General features: G+C 43.6%; 1 protein-coding gene across 1 annotated transcript in view; it reads left to right on the top strand.

The window, feature by feature from the left end:
- LOC111143666 (ubiquitin specific peptidase 24) overlaps window positions 1-22295 on the top strand; it is a 135567-nt gene that overhangs the window by 64192 nt on the left and 49080 nt on the right. The window contains exons 24-36 of the mRNA XM_022497493.1: window positions 1192-1307; window positions 4792-4858; window positions 4979-5089; window positions 5947-6045; window positions 6138-6311; window positions 10572-10657; window positions 10811-10904; window positions 11914-12069; window positions 15180-15277; window positions 17865-17960; window positions 18083-18311; window positions 19023-19182; window positions 19990-20145. Of these exons, the coding sequence (XP_022353201.1) occupies window positions 1192-1307; window positions 4792-4858; window positions 4979-5089; window positions 5947-6045; window positions 6138-6311; window positions 10572-10657; window positions 10811-10904; window positions 11914-12069; window positions 15180-15277; window positions 17865-17960; window positions 18083-18311; window positions 19023-19182; window positions 19990-20145 (1642 nt within the window). The remainder of the gene's footprint in view (window positions 1-1191; window positions 1308-4791; window positions 4859-4978; window positions 5090-5946; window positions 6046-6137; window positions 6312-10571; window positions 10658-10810; window positions 10905-11913; window positions 12070-15179; window positions 15278-17864; window positions 17961-18082; window positions 18312-19022; window positions 19183-19989; window positions 20146-22295) is intronic.

Genomic DNA, 22295 nt, shown 5'->3' with positions numbered 1-22295 from the left:
GGCTGGATTCTACTAAAGAATTTGTCAACAGTACCTTATTGTCACACAGGGAACAGACATTTGCCTTGATTCCCCCAGTACAGAAGTGTCCTTTATGGGAAAGCTTTCCTTCTCTTTCCACCACCCCTCTACCCCACTCCACCCACCCCCTGTTTTGGGGTATAGGAACTGTCTTCAGAAAACAGGTCTGCTATACGTTCCACGTTTCTTTTTTTTTTTTTTTTTTAATCTTTATTTGGTTTTTAAAAATTATGTATTTATTTATTTATTTAAAGATTTTGTTTGTTTATTTGACAGAGGGAGAGAGGCAGTGCAAGCAGGGGAGTGGGAGAAGGAGAAGCAGGCTTCCCACTGAGCAGGGAGCCCAATGCACGGCTCGATCCCAGGACCCTGGGATCATGACCTGAGAAGGCAGAGATTTAACCCACTGAACCACCCAGGCGCCCCACATTCCACATTTCTAATAGATTCTTTTCTCTGTTTTCTCTTTCTGTCAAGGAGTGTCATGAAAGAATTGGCTTTTCCTACCCTTCCCCATTTTCACCTGAGACTATATCTTAAATGTTACTAAAGGCCCAGAAGGACACTCAGTAGTTGGTGGTATTGATGTTCTTTGTCCATTAGAAGTCTACTGTGTGATACTCTCTCACATCAGTTTCTAGTGCCTTATAGCTCCAGCATGATGGTTAAAGCATTAAACAGTCACTTTCATTCTTAACTCATGTTTAAATTTTATATCTAATGGAGAGTATTCCAAAAACATAGGCTGCTGCCCCCAAATGTCAATAAGTTAAACCTTCTGATGATGAATATGTGCTCGAATCCGTACAGAATTTTCCAGGTTGTGACTTCCATCCAGATAGGTCATCATTGGAAACCATTTAAAATATTCAAGGACCTTAAATGAGGTACCAATTAAGTTTGAACATATGTAGAACAGTAGTTCTCCACTGGAGCTGCTCCTGCCTCCCGGAGATCGTTTGGTAATGTCCAGACACCTTTGTGGTTGTCACAGCCAGAGAGTTCCCGCTGGTACCTCGTGGTAGGTGGGTAGTGACGGGAGGTCAGAGAGGTTGCCAAACATCCTGTGAAGCCCAGAAAGCCCTCCAACAAAGGTTTCCAGCCCCAAATAGCAGTAGAGCCGAGGTTTGAGAAAACCCTGATAGAGAATGATTGGTTCCTGTTTCATAGGCAGCCAGCTCAGCCCTTGGCGGCCCCACTCTGACGCATGCTGTGACGAGAGCAACAAAAATGCTGACAGCAACTGCTATGCCAACTGTAGCCACGTCAGTTCAGTCTCCATATAGGTAAGTGCGCAGAAGTGACGGCACGTCCTCGCCTGATGCAGGAGTGAGTGTGTGTGTGTGTTTTCTTTTTTCAGTTCAAAAAAATAAAAAATAACTGGCAGCTCTTTTCGGAGATGTCTCAGTTGTGGATTTCCTCCTTTTATGTCTTAATTTTTGCAAATAGTCATATCCTGAGAAATTGTATGACCCCATCATACTTCCCCAAATCTGTATGTCTTTCCCTGAAGATCTGTAGGTCATCATCACCACCACCCAAGCACTGCTCTGCCCCTCCCCTCTGCCTAGTGGACAACTTCTGTTGTTAATTTTGGGGGGGGGGGCGGTATTTAAATCACTTTACTTTGACACTGTGTAACAGGAGTAACCTACTCTTTGCGACAGACTACTAGATATATTCATTGTATGAAGAGCAATTTTCTCCTTGTACCCAAATCAGGACATTTACAGCATAAGCAAAATGAAATGGCAAATGATGGTTAGTTAAAATCGTGCATTATAATATCATCATAGTTGAAATATTATTTTCTTAAAATTTTTTCTCAAAATAATTTTTATTAAGAACTTCATCACCAAATATTTGTGTTGTAGTTTTGAACTGATGTCTGTGACCACATTACTGTGTTTAGTGTTGATAGATATTACCAGGGAAATCTGAGCTCGGTATTTGCTATAGTTGTTTCCTGTGTTAAGGAACGAAGATGAGTATTCAGGAACATTAGGCTGAAGGAGCTCAAATGCTGCTGTGAGGTTTTACAAGCACTTCGTTCTTAGCAGCCCTAAACTGGTGGTGCCCAGGAAACTTTGGCAGGTGCTCCCAACAAGGCTTACTTTGCTGCCCTCTAGTAATGGGTACTCAGATTGTCATTTTCTACTCTTGGAAGGTCTTTGTATTTGTTCATTTACAGTTCTTTTTTCTTTTTAAAGCCTTCCTTTAGAAAAGGAGTCAAAACAATTAAGTCCTTATATTCTTCATCTTTTCATCTTTTTTAAAAAATGATTTGAGTACTAAGTAGCGATATTTTGCTAACATGAGAGATGCCAATACAACTTAGCCCTCTTGGAGCTCTTTTTAAAATGCCAGAAGAGGGGCGCCTGGGTGGCTCAGTGGGTTAAAGCCTCTGCCTTCGGGTCAAGTCATGATCCCAGGGTCTTGGGATCAAGCCCCGAATCAGGCTTTCTGCTCAGCAGGGAGCCTGCTTCCCTCTCTCTCTGCCTGCCTCTCTGCCTGCTTGTGATCTCTGTCAAATAAATAAAATCTTAAAAAATAAATAAATAAAAATAAAATGCCAGAAAGTGGGGCCTCTGGCTGGCTCAGTTGGTAGAGCACGCAACTCTTGATTTTGGGGTTGTGAGTTTGAACCTCACGTTGCTTGTAGAGATTACTTAAAAATAAAATCTTACAGGAGCACCTGAGTGGCTCAGTTGCTTAAGCATTTGCCTTTGGGTGAGGTCATGATCCCAGAGTCCTGGGATGTAGCCCCACTCTCCTCCCTGTTTCTTTCTCTGTCTCTCTCTCTCTTTCAGATAAATAAATAAAAACTTAAAAAAATAAAACCTTACCAAAAATAGTTAAAATAGTAGAAAGTGATTATAGATTCAGCTCATGATAAAAACACTAACATGACCTTTGCATTCCCACATTGATGGAAGTGTATTTCAAATAAGACTTTCGTGGAGAATATGCATTGAGAATTCCTAATTACATGTTTGTAAGATGTGGTCCATCCCTGCCTAGGTCCTTAACGATTCACTTGTCTGACAAACCAGAAGAGAAATGCATTAATGAACTATTGGATTGGGCTATTGGATTAGGATTTCCAAACTGGAACATCTTTAAATAAGTGTGTTTTCTGTTTTTCTCTTTTTACTAAGTGATTTTTATTCTGAATCAGTTCATGTTTGAATGCGTACAGAGCAAAATTATAGGATCATCTTTTTCTTGTTAAAAACTCTAAACACTTTTAATAAGAATATAAAATTTCAAACTTGCATTTGAACCAGGACATTGTAGTCAATCTTATTTCACTGGTTTTGGAAGGACTTCTCAGTGACTGTAATTGTCCCATCTTTGGGGGGGGCAGGAGTTATTCCCTCCTCTACACAGTGTTCTGCGATGCTGTCTGTGATTTAATTCATTATTGAGGCATAATTAAATTCACTCATTCACTTACTATTAACACTTAGATATTTCCTAAGGATTTTCCATCTCAGTATCAAATTCTAGTCTTGCCCATAGCTGGAAAGGATTTAGAACTCTGTTAAATGTATTTAACAGAACTATTAAAATGTGTTTAATAAATGCTTTTTATTTGTTTTTTTTTTTAAGATTTTATTTATTTATTTAACAGAGAAATCACAAGTAGGCAGAGGGGGTGAGGGGAAGGGAAGCAGGCTCCCCACCAAGCAGAGAGCCCGATGTGGGGCTCAATCCCAGGACCCTGAGATCATGACCTGAGCTGAAAAGGCAGAGGCTTAACCCACTGAGCCATCCTGTCGCCCCTAATCAATTCTTTTTAAAGTGAAATTTCCAATACTGCTGATCAGCAAACCGGACCAATTGTTAGAAAATGGTAGTACCTTTTTTTTTCAGATTTAGAAATACCTGTATTTGAAATGCCTAGATTTTCTGGAATAGCACATGTTTCAATTAAGGGCACTTGGATTTTTATCTCTTGATGTTAACACGTGTAATGTTCTCTTTCCTAAAATATGGAGCTGTGAATGTATAAGCTTGCTGCATGTCGGAGTCCTGTGAATTCAGATAATTAGTAATATACCCTGAGTCTGACCAAAAGGGACCTCAGGTCTCATTTTCAGGTGTGCTAGAGCTCCACACTTCCTGGCCTTATGTTGCCTGTTCTAGAGATGGTTGTCTCTCAATGCCTGATGACTTCTTAAGTACTTGGAAAACCAGTGGAATAATAAATTCTTACGCTGTATATCTTACTTACACAGAGTGTTCTTTTAAACCAGATAAACAATTGTTTATCCTTCACTTCCTCTTCATCCTCTGGCTCATTAAAACAGCAGGTGTTATTTGTGGTAGACTTACTGGCTTTTATTCGTCTTCTGATTTTCAGGCAGGTCAGAACTTGGTAGCACTTGGTCCATGTTTTACCAAATCATGTGGCGTATTTTAGTTGTAAGATTATGAGACTCAAACTCACTGATAGTTTATTCTTGGGGATTGATGGGCAAATAGACCTGGAGACCCAGGTCCTCTCTTTATATATAGAACAGCTGTTTACAAAGAGAGGAGAAGACAGGAGAGGAGAGATGCTGTCCTCCCTGACTCTATGGGTGTGTCCCAGCTGTGAGCTGGTTGAGCCACCCCTCTCCCCACCTTGGGTGCAGGGGAAGTTTAGTCTCTGCAGATTTCAGCCTTTGACCAGTGAGTGCTAACTGTGTGGGTTTGAGTGAAGCAGACCGGAATCGAGCAATTCTTTTCATATATGTTCCAAAAAAATTTTTTTTTAATCTGTAGATCCACTAAACTCGTAATAATTGAGAGATTGCTGCTTCTGGCCGAACGCTACGTGATCACTATAGAGGTAAGCCTGTCTTTTTAAAGCCACTTTATCATTGTATCGTTAGATTCGTTGTGTTAGGTGTGTGTTTCTAAGATATTTCAGTGACGCACTATGTCTGACTTGCTTGACTTCTTTTTCAAGGATTTTTACTCTGTTCCACGAACTATTCTACCTCATGGGGCCTCGTTTCATGGACATCTTTTAACTCTCAATGTTACGTATGAGTCTACCAAAGATACCTTCACTGTAGAGGTAGGTTTGCGCTGAGCCCGGAGGCCATTCTCAGATTGTCTTGTTACTTTCTCGAGAGCAGTGCGGACTGGGATAGCTGCATAAGCTACAAGCCGTTTGGTCAACAAATTCAGACTAAACACCTGCAGTGAAAGGGAAATAATGGGGTAGGCCTGTAAGTAGGTGTGTGATACAGTATCGGTTGGTAATGGGTTTTATAAGGAGTAAGAATAAAGCTGGATGATTCGGTAGAGAGTGGTGCATATATGTGAAATGTCTTTAAAAAAAGATGGGCAGGGGGGCGCCTGGGTGGCTCAGTTGGTTAAGCTGCCTTTGGCTCAGGTCATAATCCTGGAGTCTCAGGATCAAGTCCCACATCAGGCTCCCTGCTTGGCAAGGAATCTGCTTCTCCCTCTGACCTCTCTCCTCTCATGCTCTTTTTCTCATCCTTTCTCTCTCTCAAATAAATAAAATCTTCAAAAAAAAAAAAAATATGGGCAGGGAAGTTCTCTCTGAGATGGTGACATTTGAGCAAAGATGGAATGAAGTGACAGCAAGTTGTTTCTGGGGAAGAACATTCCAAGTGAAGGGAGCAGCAGGGACAGAGGCCCTGCCGTGGGACTTGGGTGGCTCGTTCGGTGACAGGCAAGGTAGCTGGTGGTGGAGTGTGCAGAGAACAGGAGAGCGTGGAGACTCTGCAGTAGGGCTTGAGATTTGATTCCACGAGATGGCGAGGTAGTACAGGGGTGAGAAGACGGACATTAAATTACTGTGAAAGGGGAGAGTTGTCTGTGGGGTCTCTTCCGTGTTCCCAGCTTCTCGAATGGCGGCCGGCACCCAGTCCCTCCTCACAAGCGGTGTTTGATCTGATCATGCAGGCCCACAGTAATGAGACCATAGGGAGCGTGCGGTGGAAGATAGCCAAGCAGTTGTGCTCGCCTGTGGACAACATACAGATATTTACCAATGACAGTCTGGTAGGTCTGCGCCAGCCGTCTGGCCCTTCAGCATGACAGCCATACCTTTGTCCCCCTTTCCCTCCCGCTAATTAAGAAACTACTTTTTGCAGCTGACGGTGAATAAAGATCAAAAGCTCCTCCACCAGCTGGGTTTTTCTGATGAACAGATCCTCACAGTGAAGACTTCAGGCAGTGGGACCCCATCCGGGAGCTCAGCGGACTCCTCGACCAGCTCCAGCAGCAGCGGCAGCGGGGTCTTCAGCTCCTCGTATGCCATGGAGCAGGTACGGGGGTGGCGGGGGCATCCACGGGCAGGTCAGGTTGGTCATCTTCTTACTTGGGCCTGTGGCCCACATAGGCTCGGTGGGCTGGGTCCTTTTCTATTGGACAAGTCCTGACTAATGAGTTCCTCCAAAGGGAACAGCAGGCATAGACAGAGGAGAGCTCAGAGGATGGAGCCAGGGAGCTCCTTTGCGTAGAGATCGAGGGTGGAGAGGACCCGGCTGGGCAGATGACAGAGTAGCCGGAGAGGAAGGGGAGAGCCGAGTGAGTCCTGCAGATCCTCGACTCTGCCTTCAAAATGCATCTCGAATCTAGCTACTCTTGTCTGCCTCCATGGCTTCCACATGGGTCCAGGCAGTTGTCATGCCTCACCTGAAGGATTTTGGCCATGTCGACCTGCTCTCCCAGCTCTGCCCCAACACCGCTTCAGTGTCTCCTCTGTGCAGCGCCAGCAGCCTGGGCTCTGCTTGAACGGCAGACACGTGTTGCTCCAGTGCTCCAGGGCATCGTCTCCCGAAGAGCAGGAGGCAGAGTCTGCTGGGCCCTATAGGGCTCGTCTCCTGGAACTTCTCTGAGATCACCTCCCCTGACCTCCCTCCCTCCCACCGCCCCAGCTGTACTGGCCTCCGTGGTCCTTGGACTCAGTAAGGTCTTTGCACTTGCACTTCCCTGTGTCTGGAATGTTCTTCCCCAGTATCCTGGTGGTCCTCTCTCACATTCTTCAGCTCTCACTTGGATGTTGCCTTCTCAGTGAGCCTTCTTTGGCAATCCTGTTTGCATTTTTAATACCATCCCTGCACTTCATATCTCCCTTCCTGATTTACTTTAACATAGTGTGTTTTATCTTATTTAATGTCTCTCTCTCCCTGGTGAGATACACTTAAACGCCGTGAGAGCTGCCTTCTGTCTGTTTTGCTCATTGTTGTATCCCCAGCCCCGAAAAGAGTGCCTAGAACATAGTAAGTACTCAATTAGTATTTGCCCAGTGATTCCATGAATCTGCCCATTTACTTGGTACCCTTTGTGGGTCAGGACAGAGCTTGGTACCAGAGACAGAAGATGGGCCTGGTTCTGCTTCTTCACTTTTTCAGTCTAGAAATTAAGATCACACCAGACATCATGTAAAGATACTTAAACAGCACGTGAGGTTTTTTTCCAGTTATATGTATTGCTTTAATTCTAAATAGAAGATTTTTGTGTACTGTCATTTTTTTTATAACTTACCATAAACTTACTATAGATCTCAAGAACTCCTCGGGGCTAGTATTAGTGTAATGGGTTTTTTCTTTTTTCCTTTTATTAAGTGGCTACACTTACGTAATAGGAAGAATTTAAGAAAGCTCCCACTCAGAGTAGTATTATAACAGTTAATCAACAGCAGAAACAATGTACAAGCATGCCTTCACTCATTGCATTTTGCACATGGTATGTTTTTTATAAATCGAACTTGGTGCCAACTCTGTACCAACCAAGTCCACTGGTGCCATTTTCCCAACAGCATTTGCTGACTTTGTGTGTCTGTGTCACATTTTGGTACTTCTCACAGTATTTTAAACTTTTTCATTCTTATATTTGTCATATATAAGTCATGTCATGATGATCTATGGTCATTGATCGGTGGTGTTACTATTGTAATTATTTTGGGGCACCACAAACTGTGCCCATGTAAGACAGCAAACTTCAGAGATGTTATGTGTGTCCTGACTGCTCCACAGCTAGCTGTTCCCACATCTCTCTCCCTCTCCTTGGGCCCTTTATTCCCTGAGACAAACAGTATTGAAATTAGGCCAATTAATAACCCTCTAATGGCCTCTGAGCGTTCAAGTGGGAGGAAGAGCTATACGTCTCACTTTAAATCAAAAGCTAGAAATGATTAAGCTTAGAAAGGCAGGTCAGAAGCAGAGTTAGTGAAGCCTCTTGCACCAAACACCTAGCCAGGCAGCACAGCAGTACGCCTGTGAAAGCGAAGGACGAGTTCCTGCCGGAAACTGAGAGCGCTGCTCCAGGGGACACACGGATGATAAGAAAGTGGAACAGCCTTATTGCCGACGTGGAGAGTGTGTGAGCGGCCTGGATAGAAGAGCAAACCAGCCACCACATTCCCTTAAGGCAGGTCTGACCCCGAGCAAGGGCCGAGCTCTCCTCCATTCTGTGAAGGCTGAGGGAGGTGAGGAAGCTGCAGAAGGAAGGTTGGAAGCAGCAGAGGTGGGTTCGTGAGGTTTAGGGAAAGAAGCCGCCTCCATAACGTAGAAGTGCAGGGTGAAGCAGCCAGCGCCGGTGTAGACGCCGCAGCAGGTGGTCCGGAAGCTCCGGCTCGGATCATTCGTGAAGGTGGATGCACTGAACAACAGATGTTCAGTGTAGACAGAGCAGCCTTCTGTCGGGGAAGATGCCGTGTGAGACGTGCACAGCGGCAGAGGAGTCAGCGCCTGGCCTCAAAGCCTCAAAGGGCGGGCTGACTCTCGTGGGAGGGACTCATGCAGCTCGTGACTTTATGTTTAAGCTGGTGCCCATTTGCCATTCATGAAGCCCCAGGACCCTCAAGAATTTTGCTAAATCTATACTTTAGTGTTCTGTAAACAGAACAACAAAGCCTGGATGACAGCATACTTGTTTACAAGATGGTTTACTGAGTATTTTAAGCCCCCTGTTGAGACATCCCCAGGAAAAAAAAGATTCCTTTCAAAATATTCCTGCTCACTGACAGTACATCTGGTCACCCAAGAGCCGTGATGGAGACGGACGAGGTAAGTGTTCGAATGCCTCTGACACGGCATCCGTTCTGCGGCCCATGGATCACGGAGTCATTCTGGCCTTCTGATTAAGAGATTCAGTTCATAAGCCTGTCATTGCCACAGTGATTCCTCTGGTGGCTCTGGGCAAAGTGAAATAAAAACCTTCCGGAAAGGATTCACCATCCTAGAACATCCGTGATTCATGGGAAGAGGTCAGGATAGCAACATGAGCAGGAGTTTGGAAGAAGTTGGTTCCAGCCCTCATGGGCGACTCTGAGGGGTCAGGACGTCAGGGAGGAAGTGACTGCAGATGGGGCAGAAGGAGCAAGAGAACGGGAAGCGGAGGCTGAAGGTGGGACTGCGCGGCCGCCCTCTCAGGGTAAAACTTGAGGGTGAGCAGTTGCTTCTTACAGATGAACAAAGAAGGTGGTTTCCTAGGAGGGAATCTACTCCCGGTGAACATGTCGTGAAGGTGGTTGAAATGACACCAGAGGATTCACAATATCACAGAAACTTGGTTCTTGTAGCAGCAGCAGGGTCTCATAGAATTGACTCCAATTTTGAAAGAAGTTCTGTGGGTAAAATGCTATCAAACAGCATCGCGTGCTACAGAGAAATCGTTCTTGGAAGGAAGAGTCAGTCGATGCAGCCAACTTCCTGGTGGTCTAATTCTAAGGAACTGCCGCAGCCACCCGCATCCGTGGGCAGCCATCACCACCGAGACAAGCTCCTCCCCCAGCAGAAAGATCACAACTTGCCGAAAGCTCAGATGATGGGTAGCGTTCTTTAGCAATAAAGTCCTTTTTAATTAAGACATATACATTGTTTTAGACACGATGCTACCGTACGCTTAATAGACTGTAGCATAAACTTAATATCCACTGAGAAACAAAAAAAAATTCATTTGACTCTTGCAATATTTGCTTTCTCACCGTGGTCTGGTTGTGAATCTGTGATATCCGCAGTACACCTGTACATAGTAGCATCTTCAAGCTTAACATTTCCAAATCGTCTCCTATTTATCTGAAATTTATTAAAAAATGTTCCCTTACATGTGACAATCTACAGTGACATCCAGTTTCCTATCTTTATATTCAGAAAATAGTACTTTAGTCACATCTAAGCTTCTTCTACCTGTTGTCTGGAGTGTGTATATCCATGTACTACTTTCATTTTGCTTTTCAATCAGTCATTGCCTTGTTTGCTCCTGACGAGCTCTGATCAGCTTTCAGTGGAGTCTGCTGTCCATTCTATTAATTGTACCTGCCCATCATTTTACTTCTCTTCCACTGCCTGCCTTTTGGCACCTTAATCCCTCACCAGCAGGTGGATGAGGAGAGCCCAGGTAACAGTCTCTAGAAGGTTGTGGTCCCGCCAGTCTCTGTTCCTCAGGTGAGCACACTGCTCCCCTCAAGCTTTGTGGCAGCCACTCTTTCAGAAGTTGTAATTTTATTGTTGGCATATTTGATGAGAAAAAGAGAAAATGTTTTTGTCAGTTTGTATTTACAGTATGCTTTTTACCCTCAGGAGAAATCCCTCCCTGGCGTTGTGATGGCACTCGTATGTAATGTGTTTGACATGCTTTACCAGCTTGCCAATCTGGAGGAGCCAAGGTAAATATAAACATGTATGAGGCTTGAAAGAGAGAAAGGTATTAAGGTTAGGGAACTAAGTACATTTTGACTTGACTTTACATTTGTCGGGAACAAATGACTTTGGTTTTGAAACTGGCTAATGTTGAAAAATTTTTATTTGCAAAATTTCAGGATAACTCTACGAGTACGAAAGCTGCTGCTCTTGATACCCACTGACCCAGCCATTCAGGAAGCCCTGGATCAACTTGATTCCTTGGGAAGAAAGGTATGAGTGTCCTCGACTTCAGTGACCTGGAAATTTTAATGTCACAAGTCAGTAAAAATACACCTGAAATCACTTTCAGGCCATATGGTACCCCGTAACAGCTCTTCTTTAAAAAAAAATACCTTTGTTGTAAATGGAAATCAGAACTTCATGTAGACTTTTAAAAGACCTAGAGTCAATAATGACATCAAATTTTAGAATTGGAAGAGCCTTTAATATCATGTACATCCATGTTCTTTTTCTGGATTAAGATACTGAAGCCCAGAGAGATGAAGTGTCTTGTCCAGGATCAAACTCTAGTCCTGATTCAGTGGAGACATTTTTCTTCTGTCATGACAGCTCTCCGAATGTGATTGTTGCCTGTGTTTGAGTTCCTTGCTTAATTATATTATCATTTAATTTTTTTCCACAGTTGATATTTAAAGTTCATCTCAATTTCTAGAATGTTCTTCCTCAAAAATTGTATTATATGTATTAAAATTATATTCTGCCTATAATGTTTAATTATGTTCTCAGAATAAATTCACGTAGAACAGAGTTGTTAGCACTATGGTACAAACTTGTTTCAGTGGTTGAAGTTTCGTCAGGTCATAGTGTTGTCATACATGGCTTAGGTATTTGCAGGGAGAAGAAAAAAACGAATGTAACCGCAAAACCTATCACTAGTGCTAGCTAAAAACATGTTCAGAGCTTCTACAAGTTAATAATTTTATTATCAGTACTTAGTAGTAGAGATTTGTAAAACACAGAAACAAATAAAAGCGACCTTGGTAGTGTTACCTAGAAGACACTCTCAGACGGGTTCCTGTGGGGTTGAGATGTGTGATGGAATTCAATCTTTTGTTAATGATTATCAAGTGATGTGTCCTTGAGGTTAATTTGTAGGAAATCACTTTGGTGCGATTATATTAAAGAGGAAGAGAACGTTAGAGTGCACACTGAGGTATGTTTCTCTTTAACTTGTGCTTTTAACACATACATCCTTTGTTTTCATTCTTTAAAACCTCAGAAGACATTACTGTCTGAAACGAGTTCTCAGTCCTCAAAGTCTCCATCCCTGGCCTCCAAGCAGCAGCATCAGCCAAGCGCCAGCTCGATTTTGGAAAGTCTCTTTCGGTCCTTTGCTCCAGGAATGTCTACCTTCAGAGTGCTCTACAACTTGGAAGTAAGAAGTCTCATTTTTTTTTTTTTGTTTCATCCGAGCTGTTTTTGTTTTCACATTCATGTTTTAGATGTCAGAGATAAGTATTTTTATTGGATGATCTGTGAAAAAATTACTTTTGGAAAAAAAAGTAAAAAACAGAACATAAACTGAACCATCTTGGGTTTTTCTGGGCTTAGAAAAGGCTTAGTTTTTGTTCTGTTTTGTTTTGTTTTTTTCCACTTTATTCCTGTGCGCACTGTTACACTCGCAAAACCACTTGTAAATTAATAATGAGGAAGCCTTATGTAATAAAATATGCCATTCTCTTCCTCTGGAAGTTTAGCGAGTCTATTTAATACGGTTGTTATCCTCAGCCTTCTTGTTGTTGAATGCATCCTAACTTTAAAAAACGATTGTAATTTGTTTTCGTAAATGAAGCTGTGAGGAGTTTGTCAGAAAATACATTAACTTTATCATTTCAAGGTTTTTAAAAAAAAAGCTTTTGGAAGAATTTAAGCAAAAGAATATTTTTATTACCCTCTTTCCAAAAAGTGGCTTTAAACTAGTAGATTTAGTTCGATAAACATTTACTGTTTAGTGTCTGCAAGTCATTGTGGTAGTTAAAGGAGTACAGTTGAAAAGACAGGATATCTGCTCCATGATGTTGAGTAAGATCTAAGAGAGACTACGTACTCTGAGTCGTGAGAGCAGAGTGGTAATGGGCAATGGGTTAGAGTGAGCAGGTAGAAACACTCCAGTCTTGGAGGGTGAGAGGTTAGACCTTCTTGCCGTTTTAGGTCTGGAGGAAATAAAGCCCTAAGTGATTTTGCTTTGCCCCAAGTTTTATTTCATCTGGCGGTCTAATTTAGTACATAAATATATTCATTCATTTTTCTGCATCACTTGTTGCTCTTGTGGTCAAGCTGTGCTCTTTCATATTGGCCTTAAAGTAATCATTCTTAGAAGAAATGTGTTGGGCTCAAAAGGAGAAAATATTTAGCAAATGTTTTTAAAAGAAAGCTTGTCTTTATTTAATGTGGGCATCGAAAAATACATGTATATGATATTTTAAGACAGAAAATTGCCCAGAAATTTTTGGCCAGTTTAAGCTCATAAATTTTGCAATCCCTGCCAGGTTTGTCATTTGGTTTTGAACGTTGTCTTAAAAACAGTTAAGGTGTAAACCTTAACACCCACATTGAGAGCACCCAGAAGAGCAGAGTGGTCCAGCCATGAGTCTCGCTTGTCATGAACTACCTGGATTGCATTATCTTAGAGCCAAAGGCCAATAGTAGTAAAATACCTCCAGCACAATTTCAGGACTTTTGATTAAGTGGGAATTCCTTTGAGAGGTTGTTTGTGTTTGGCGGGGGGTTATGGGTTATGTTTTGTTTTTGTTATTTTTGCCTTAGACAACACAAAACATTTGGAAAACTGAGCACTCTCAAAAGCACTCATTTTGGGGCACCTGGGTGGCTTAGTCAATTAAGTGTCCGACTCAGTTTAGGCTCAGATCCTGATCTCAGGGTTATGAGATGGAGCCCCACATTGGGCTCTGTGCTCACTGTCTGCTTGAGAGTCTCTCTCCCTCTGCCCTTCCTGCTCATGATCTCTCTCTCTCTCTTTCTCTTAAGTAAATCTTTAAAAATCTTTTATTTTTTTTAAAGCACTTCTTTTTACTGAACCCTGAAAGGTTAATTTCTTTGCATTTTAGTCTTCAAGTTACATTTGCCTACTAGGAAGCTTTAAAGTGGCTGTTCCAGATACTTATTCCTTTGAAGAAATCTTCCACCTTCACTAAATTGCTATCCATTAAAAATGGGGAATAAATGTACCTGGCTGTTAACTCACAGGAAGGGTTAGAAAAGCAAAGGGCTCCCTTCCTCCCACGCAGTGCTGATAATCTGAGACTGACGAGCCTGTTTCCCAAAGAATACTTTAGGAAGAAAAAAATTCATAGAAACATTTGCCAGAATAGAAACGGATCTTGAGTGTATCTATTTTTTTTAAGATTTTATTTATTTATTTGACAGACAGAGATCACATGTAGGCAGAGAGGCAGGCAGAGAGAGGGGGAGGAGGAAGCAGGTTCCCTGCTGAACAGAGAGCCTGATGTGGGGCTCGATCCCAGGACCCTGAGATCATGACCTGAGCCAAAGGCAAAGGCTTAACCCACTGAGCCACCCAGGCGCCCCTGAGTGTATGTTTTTAAAACCTTGGAAAAATTGAGGCAGTGGGTTCCTTTTCTTTTTCCTTAATTTTTAAATCATAACAACCAAATGAGCAGTTGGTTGCTAAATACTTAATAAGTATTTACTAAGTATTTCATAAGTTATCTGCCATACCAGAATTTTCAGTTTTTTCCTTTAGGTACATATGTCGGTGCCATAACGGGGGCAGGGATTTAGGAGGGAGGCACATCTGGGTTCGAGGTCACTTAGCCTTTTGGGTCTCAGTCTTTACTTGTAAAGTAAAATACATACCTCATGTAAGAACTTCCTTTTATGCCTACTGTTGTATGTGGTCAGTAAATAGTAGGAGTTTCAGAATCATTATTGGCTCATCTAGCTTTTTTTTTTTTTTTAAGCTTTTATTTATTTGAGAGAGAGAGTGCACAAGCAGGGTCCAGGGCGGCGGGAGAAGGACAAGCACACTCCCCTCTGAGCAGAGAGCCCAACAACAGAGCTGCATCCCAGGACCCAGAGATCATGACCTGAGCCAAAGGCAGATGCTTCGCTAACTGAGCCACCCAGGCGCCCCTCAGCTAGCATTTTTAAGGAATGGGCTATTTTACAGAAAACTTAACCTACTTTTTCAAAAATCTGTCTAACATACCACATCATCTTATCTAAGCCTGAGACATCCAGCTTTTGCTAGTTTCCTAAAAAGAACATACAAGCTTTCTACAACAAAACAGATTTTTCTTGCTAACTAAATAGAACTTGGAAAACACGATTAGTTCAGCTGTGAAGCGTCAGCCTCCTCCTCCTGGGGGCGGGCAGGGAAATAATATGCAGCACTTACTGATACTCAGACTCGAGTTATTGGGTCGTTTTACTTAGCGAGGGAGTCATTTCTGCTGAAAACGACTATCTATTTGAGCTATCTAATTGTGCCTTTCTGTTTTCAAGGTTCTAAGCTCCAAACTCATGCCAACGGCTGACGATGACATGGCAAGAAACTGTGCAAAATCCTTCTGCGAGAACTTCCTCAAAGCAGGAGGATTGAGGTTAGAGTTTCACTGTAATGTCACATGAATTGCAAAGAATGAATAAAGTTATTGTGAATAATTTCTCCTGCCGGGCTTTGGTGATTCCTGTAAGGTGTTGTGTGAAGTGTCATGAGAGTTATAAGAAGAAGGAATGGTGTTTCAGTCTTTGGAACACTTAAATTCATTTTATGAGTTTTGGTTATTTGAGGAACTGGCGGAAGCACATCTCCTTCCCTCCGGTAGTGGGAGAGATTCCTGAGGAGAGGAGAGGAAGCAGATCTGTTTCCGCTGATCCCGCATCAGTCTGACACAGGGCAAATTTGATTCCTGGTAATGGTTTTGTAAGGCCTTATTAGTGCTGGCAATGCAGAAATAACTTAGATCTCATTCCTGCCCCTTAGAGCCTCATGGTTTAACAAAGAATAATAGACCTTTACTACAGATATCAAAACAGGCTCATAAAAAGTGCTTTGGGTAGGAGGCGGGTAGGGGTGATGGAAGAGTGCACTTAAAACGGTGACGTTTTCCTGAGATGATAAGATTAGGAGATGACGTTTGAGCTGGGAATTGAGAAAAGAGCAGGGGCAGTATTTCGTGGGGAAAGGGCACACTAAGCCAGAGGGGTGGGATGAGTAAAAGCACCATGGTGTGTGGCCTGTCTTGGGAGCCATCATTGCCTGGGAGGCTAGAGCAAAGGATGAAGGAGAGAACTATGTAGGAAGGGTCACCTTGAGAAATTTCAACATTCGTGTATAGACCATGGGAAAACAGGAGGTTTCAAAGCCAGGAGTTGCTTGGCACAATCACTTTGGCTGCAGTGGAGACGATGAATAAAAAAAGTGGGAGAGAAGGAGGCAGGGAGAGCCATGCAGTGGCCTTGAGAAGAATGTCAGTGGTGAATGTTGGGCAGCAGTAACCGAGATTTATAAGGTAACGTAGGCAAGTCTTTATGACTAGAAATAGGGGAGGAAATGTATCAACAACCCTGTAATTCCTTGCATAGGAGAGGGAGGGAACGGGGAACATTCAGTCCACTTTGGAGGGGGACGGAGGACATGGGACACGGAGAGAGGTGAACGCAGTTGAGGCACATGAAGTGAGGAGCGGAGAGTAGTGTCAGAGACGTGGGGGACACAGGGCAGGGGTGACGGTGACTAGAAGGGGAGAACAGCTGAGGGGAAAGATTGCTTTTCTGTTTTGCTTTTACCTTAGGGAAGCCTAGGTTGTCTTTGCAGGCTGACTAAAGAAAGATCAAAGGAAAAGGGATAGTCATAGGGCCAAGTTCTCCTGCCCTGGAAAGAAGCAGGCCTGCATTTCCTCAGGCAAGGAGGGAGGGAAGGCTGGAGGACAGTTGCAGGAGTTCCCGTGAGAGGCCTGGCGGGGAAGAGGCTGGGCCAAGACCCGAAGAGATAAAGGGAGCGGGGCTGAAAGAAGCCCTAAGCCGGTGGAAGGCCTTCTGCCCGAAGCTTGATTTCATTTTCAGAATCGCAGAGGTATTCTCAGTGAAAACTCATTTCCGATACTCCCAGTCACAGAGCTCTGGAATAAAGCCATATTTACTGCTGGCTTAGTTCTGCGTGTCAGTTAATCTGCATGCCAGGCAGTGTTCTGAGCACTGAGAACAGAGCGGCGAACAGATCAGAAAGCACTCCACATGCTTGTGAAGCGTACTGTGTGGAGGGGAGAGAAGCAGTAAAGAGGTAAAGGTAAAAGCATATGCCAGCAGGTGATATAGAGAGAAATAAGACAAGAGGGAGTGGACAGGGTTGTGATTTTCAGTAGGGTGATCAGGGAAAGTTTCACTGATGGGGTGACATTTTTACAAAGACGTGAAGGAGGTGAGGAAGGGAGACTTGGGGATCCCTGGGGGAACGCCATCCAGAGAAGCAGCCATTGTGTCCCTGCGCAAGACAGACCCAGTGCCTTCAGAGACCAGCAGGCCCATGCGGCTGGGATAGTGGGAGGGAGGCAGAGTAGGGGGACGTGAGGTTCCAGGCATACCAGACGTCAGCTTATGGGTCTTACAGGTTACAGGTTTCTGGTAAGACTCTGCCTTTTCTTCTCTCTAGGAAGTAGGAAGCCATTAGAGGGTTTGTGCAGAGGAGGAGCTCCGTGATCTGGCTGAATATTTTAAAAGGGTCATTCTGATTGATCTTTTGAGAATAGATTTTGGGGGTGGAGAGGTCAGAGTTGGGAGCAGGAAGAACAGTTAGGAAGCTTTTTTTAATAAGAGAGGTGGTAGTGGATGTGAAAATAAGCTTTATTGAATATACCAAATCTAGATAATGTTTTCTAATTGGTAGTTCTTCTGGTAATGAGATAGTGGAGAATCTGTGAACTCACACCAGTGAGTGAGAAGGAGGACAATCCAAACACTCTACCTTTTGGCTAAGCAAGGACTCTGACTCTACATAGACCAAGAGTTACGGGTATCATAGGAAATTGTTATGGTAGAAACATGTAAGGTTTGTGCATATATAAGGCTCTTCTAGAAATTTTAAGTAAATGATAACATTTACATGAACAATTAAATTAGTTACAGAAAATTTCCTATGAAAGAAATGAAATCTTTATTTAATATCCTGCCTTTTTCTTTTCTTTTCAGCTTGGTTGTAAATGTCATGCAGAGGGACTCCATCCCATCAGAGGTGGACTATGAGACCAGGCAGGGAGTTTACTCCATCTGTCTACAACTTGCCAGGTACGTAAATACAACATCTTAGTCTCACAAGGCAGTACTGCCCTTTATTTCTCTTCCCAAATGCTCATATTGAATACTGTGAAATGACCTCAGATAAGTCTAGCTTTTTGTCTCCTTTGCAGGTTTTTACTTGTGGGACAAACAATGCCCACATTATTAGATGAGGACCTCACCAAAGATGGCATAGAAGCACTTTCTTCTCGCCCGTTCCGAAACATCAGCCGGCAGACAAGTAGGCAGATGTCCTTATGTGGTACCCCAGAAAAGTCATCCTACCGACAGCTGTCCGTGTCTGACAGGTCTTCCATTAGGGTTGAGGAAATTATCCCTGCTGCACGAGTTGCAATACAAGTAAGTGACTTGTGTGTTCAGGAGAGGAGAAGTCCTGAGTGACTTGTGTGTTCAAGAGAGGAGAAGTCCCTCCTGTTATAGGGAGGGGCTGTGCACGCATAAAATTTCTTGACACGAATGTAGCCTTCACAGAACCTGCAGTGAGCCGGAGAGAGACCAGCAAGGCAGAAATCGCTGTAATTCAAGGTGGGAAGTATCCGGAGTTATACGAGAGCTACAAGGCCAAAACATTCGTAGGCCTTCAGGGGAAGTGGAACAGTTGCCTTCACCCGTGGCTGTCGTGGACGATTTTACCTAGGAGGTGGCATTTGCACCAGGCCTTAGAGCTAGATGAGGTGACAGAGAAGCATGGAGAGTTGTTCCCTCAAGAGTGCAGGTGTGAGCAAATCTAGAGAGAACAGAGCCTGTAGGGAGGGTCACGGGGTCGTTCACATGGCCCAGAACATACAGTGTGGAAGGAGAAACCGTAAAAAACCAAATGAGTGACAGGTATCTTAACGCCTGAGCATGGAGGTCAGGCTCTGGGGAACAGGTAGCGGAAGTACTGAGAGTCTTTGAACAGTCTAGAAGCATGAAAAAGGCTGTCCTGTATGATCGTGGAGGAGAAGTAGTCTCACAGAACTGAGACCAGTAAGAAGGGGATGGAAGTCAGCAGGAGGAATGTGTTCAGGTGCTTCCTTTTCTCATAACAATCTTCCCGCCCTTGTTTAGACAATGGAAGTGAGTGACTTCACGTCTACTGTGGCTTGTTTCATGAGGTTGTCATGGGCTGCTGCTGCGGGACGACTGGACCTGGTTGGGAGCAGCCAACCAATTAAAGAAAGTAATTCTCTGTTTCCTGCTGGAATCCGAAGCCGACTCAGCAGTTCAGGTACTGATTTAAAAGGATAAAGTCATTAAATCACCAGGCAGGAAATAAGTTGTGAGAGTTACCTATGCATAGGCTGTTGGGAGTCACAAAAAGGAGGAAGCCTTTTCTCTTGCTTTTGAGCATGAGTAGAAACCCATCAAACCGTGCACCTGAGACCCATGCACGTTACTGTACGTAGGTCAGACTTTCCGGGAAAAGCGTTGATAAGCGCAGGGGAAGTGGGGAAACCAGATCAGCAGAGTTTTTAGCTTGCCGAGTGTTGTAAAAGTGCCATGAGGCCAATAATTGGGGCCATAATAAAATTCATCTGGAATTCCTACCTGGAGAAGTCATTTGCTTGGTTTGGCCAATTATTTTCTGTAAGGCTTTTATAAATTGGTTTCCCTCTTCAATTTATATATGTATTTTTACCTCAGAAAAAGTTTTAAAAATGTATGACATTCATGGAGTGAAATGCAGAAATGTTAAACGTACAGGCTTTTTAGGATTTCTACATACGGATGACGCAGTGAGGTAAGGATGAAGAACATTTCTAACATCTCAGGAAGGCTCATGCCTACCAGGCTGTGCTGTTCTAACTTCTGTCACCTCAACTGAGTCTTGTGTTCTAACTATACTGTGAGTGCCTCCGAATGTGTTTTAAAGCACTTGCGGCCAAATAAAGTGATGGTCTCTCATTTCTTAGACCAGAATGTCTCCTTGCACTCTTTACTTTCACTTGAGGATTCTGGAACACATGAAAAGGATATTATGATACCATGAGGGTCCGGTGGGGTCCGCAGTAACATTCTGCTTGCCTGTTCCCAGGAAGCAACTGCAGCTCTGGGAGTGAAGGGGACCCGGCAGCCCTGCACGCGGGCATCTGCGTGCGACAACAGTCTGTGTCCACCAAAGACTCGCTGATTGCCGGGGAGGCTCTGTCTCTTCTTGTTACGTGCCTGCAGCTTCGGAGCCAGCAACTGGGTAGGGAGGAGACTTGTTTGCCCTTCCTCTCTTTCAGGGAAAGGCCAGGTTTCTGTTGAGAATTACGCACATTCCATCATAGGAAAGGTCACACTAATAGAAATGGAAAGGGGGGAAAGCTGGCAGGTAGACTAGGTAGGAGGAGTGATTAGAGCGGCCAAATTCTGAACAAGTATTTATTGAGCACCTTCTGTATATAGAGTTCCATGGTTAGGTATTAAACGGGCAGTATATCTGCTCTCTAGGAGCTTACTGTCTAGTTGGGGAATGAAGACAACCCAGATTTATAGGTCATAAACTGCAGAATTAGAATTCTGTATCAATCCCTGGGGTATCTGTATCAAACTGGTGATGACTCTAGCATTCAAAGTTACAGAACTGCAGACTGTCCCTTTTATCTTCATCTGTGGGCTTTGGCAAACTGGGACTGTTATTAATCGCACTTCAGCATTAGAACACCCCAGGGTCCAGCCCCTGGTCACTGTCTCTTCTCTGTCTACATCCCTTCTCCCTATGATCTCATCCACCATCACAGCCCCAAACTCCCTCTAGTGTCTGAATGTGGAACTACAGCCTCGCCCATCACCCTGACACCTCCACTTGGCTCTCAAGAAGACTTCACAGGCTTGACGATGGGTCCACAGCCCAACTACCTAGCTGGCCCATACCACACGTGTTTTCCCAGCTAAAGTAAAGAAGTTTCATTCTTCTGATTGCTCTGGCCAAAATCCTTGAGTCCTCCTTGATTCCTTTTTCACACCCTCTTCTGTCAGCACATTCTTCTTCCAGCCACGTCATATTCCGCCCTCTGGTACCACACTGTTACCCTCCCCTGCTCTGGCATCCTCCCTCGCTCAGGTTATACCCGTAGCGCCTTAACAGATCTCCTGCTTCTACCCTTGCAGTTTATTCTCCACACAGTAACCAGAGGGGATGTTCTGAAATGTAAGTCAGATTGTATCACTCCTCTGTTTAAAACCTGGCAGCAGCTTCTCAGTTCCCACTGAGTAAAAGCCAAATCTTTACTAAGGCCAGACAGAGTCCACCCTTTCGGGACCATCACCTTCTGCTCTCCCCCTCACTCACTGTGCTTCGACCTCCCTGGCTTCCTACCTGTTCCTCATCACTCCGGGCACATTTCCTGCCTCAGGGCCCTCACACTGGCTGTTCCCTCCTCCTGGTATGTTCTTCCCCATCTTTCCCACGTGGCTCTCTCTGCCTCATTTTCCACAGGTGTGCTTAATCTCAGCCTCTTAGTGAGACATTCTCTGACAACAACCCTCCTGTCCTCCCAGCACTACCTGAACCCCATACCTCGCATAATTTATTTATTGTGTTTATTGTCATCATCCCTCCCCACCTAGATTGTAAGCTCCACAAAGACAGACTTTTGTCCATTTTGTTCCCCACCGAATCTCTCACACCCAAACACTGCCCAGTGTATAGCTGGCCCTCAATAAATATTTATTCAGGAATGAAGTCTTAACAGTTCCACTTCTGAAAGCCCTGTTCTTCCCTGTTATTACTGAGTCAGACGACCTGTTACATCAAATTGTTGACTGTTAATGTGTTTTGTGTAATAACCAAACTCGTCATATAAGATAAGGTAGATCTAGAAAAAGTTGGACATTTGTAGGACAGTAATGTAGTGTCCAAAATTACTTACTTGGAGCAAGAGTGCTTTTGAAGACACATATAAGAAGTACAAGTCATTACGAAATGTTTAGAACAAATGCCGTAACCATAGTTCAATTTTCCTATAATTGTTTAGTTTTACAGATATTTTCAAGCCAGGATGAAATAATTACAACTTCCCTTCAAGCTTTTTATCATTTGTACTTTCTTTGTAGAATATTGATAGTTTATCAAGGCAAGACATACTGTTCGATAACTGGTGTGTACAAGGCGCTGTGCTAAAACGTGGGGGCAGAGAGGTGACCGAGACATGGTCCTGCTCTTGGACACCTTAGGTTCTCATGGGGGGAAACTCAGAGATCTGGAGGCAGTGGAAGTACTTAATTCAGTTCCAAGTAGAAGAGTTGAATTTCTGCTATATTTAAGCTTAAGAAAGTATTCAGAATTTTTGAAATTTTGAAAATGCATTTTCTAACTTGGTTCCCCCCCTCCCGTCCCCAATTCTCTTTATTCTT

This window comes from Enhydra lutris, unplaced genomic scaffold (genome assembly GCF_002288905.1).
Source record: "Enhydra lutris kenyoni isolate GAN:26980312 unplaced genomic scaffold, ASM228890v2 scaffoldscaffold9, whole genome shotgun sequence".
In the NCBI taxonomy this organism is placed as follows: Eukaryota; Metazoa; Chordata; class Mammalia; order Carnivora; family Mustelidae; genus Enhydra; species Enhydra lutris.
The sequence above is the reverse complement of the archived record's forward strand: the minus strand, read 5'-3'. Positions and strand labels throughout refer to the sequence as shown.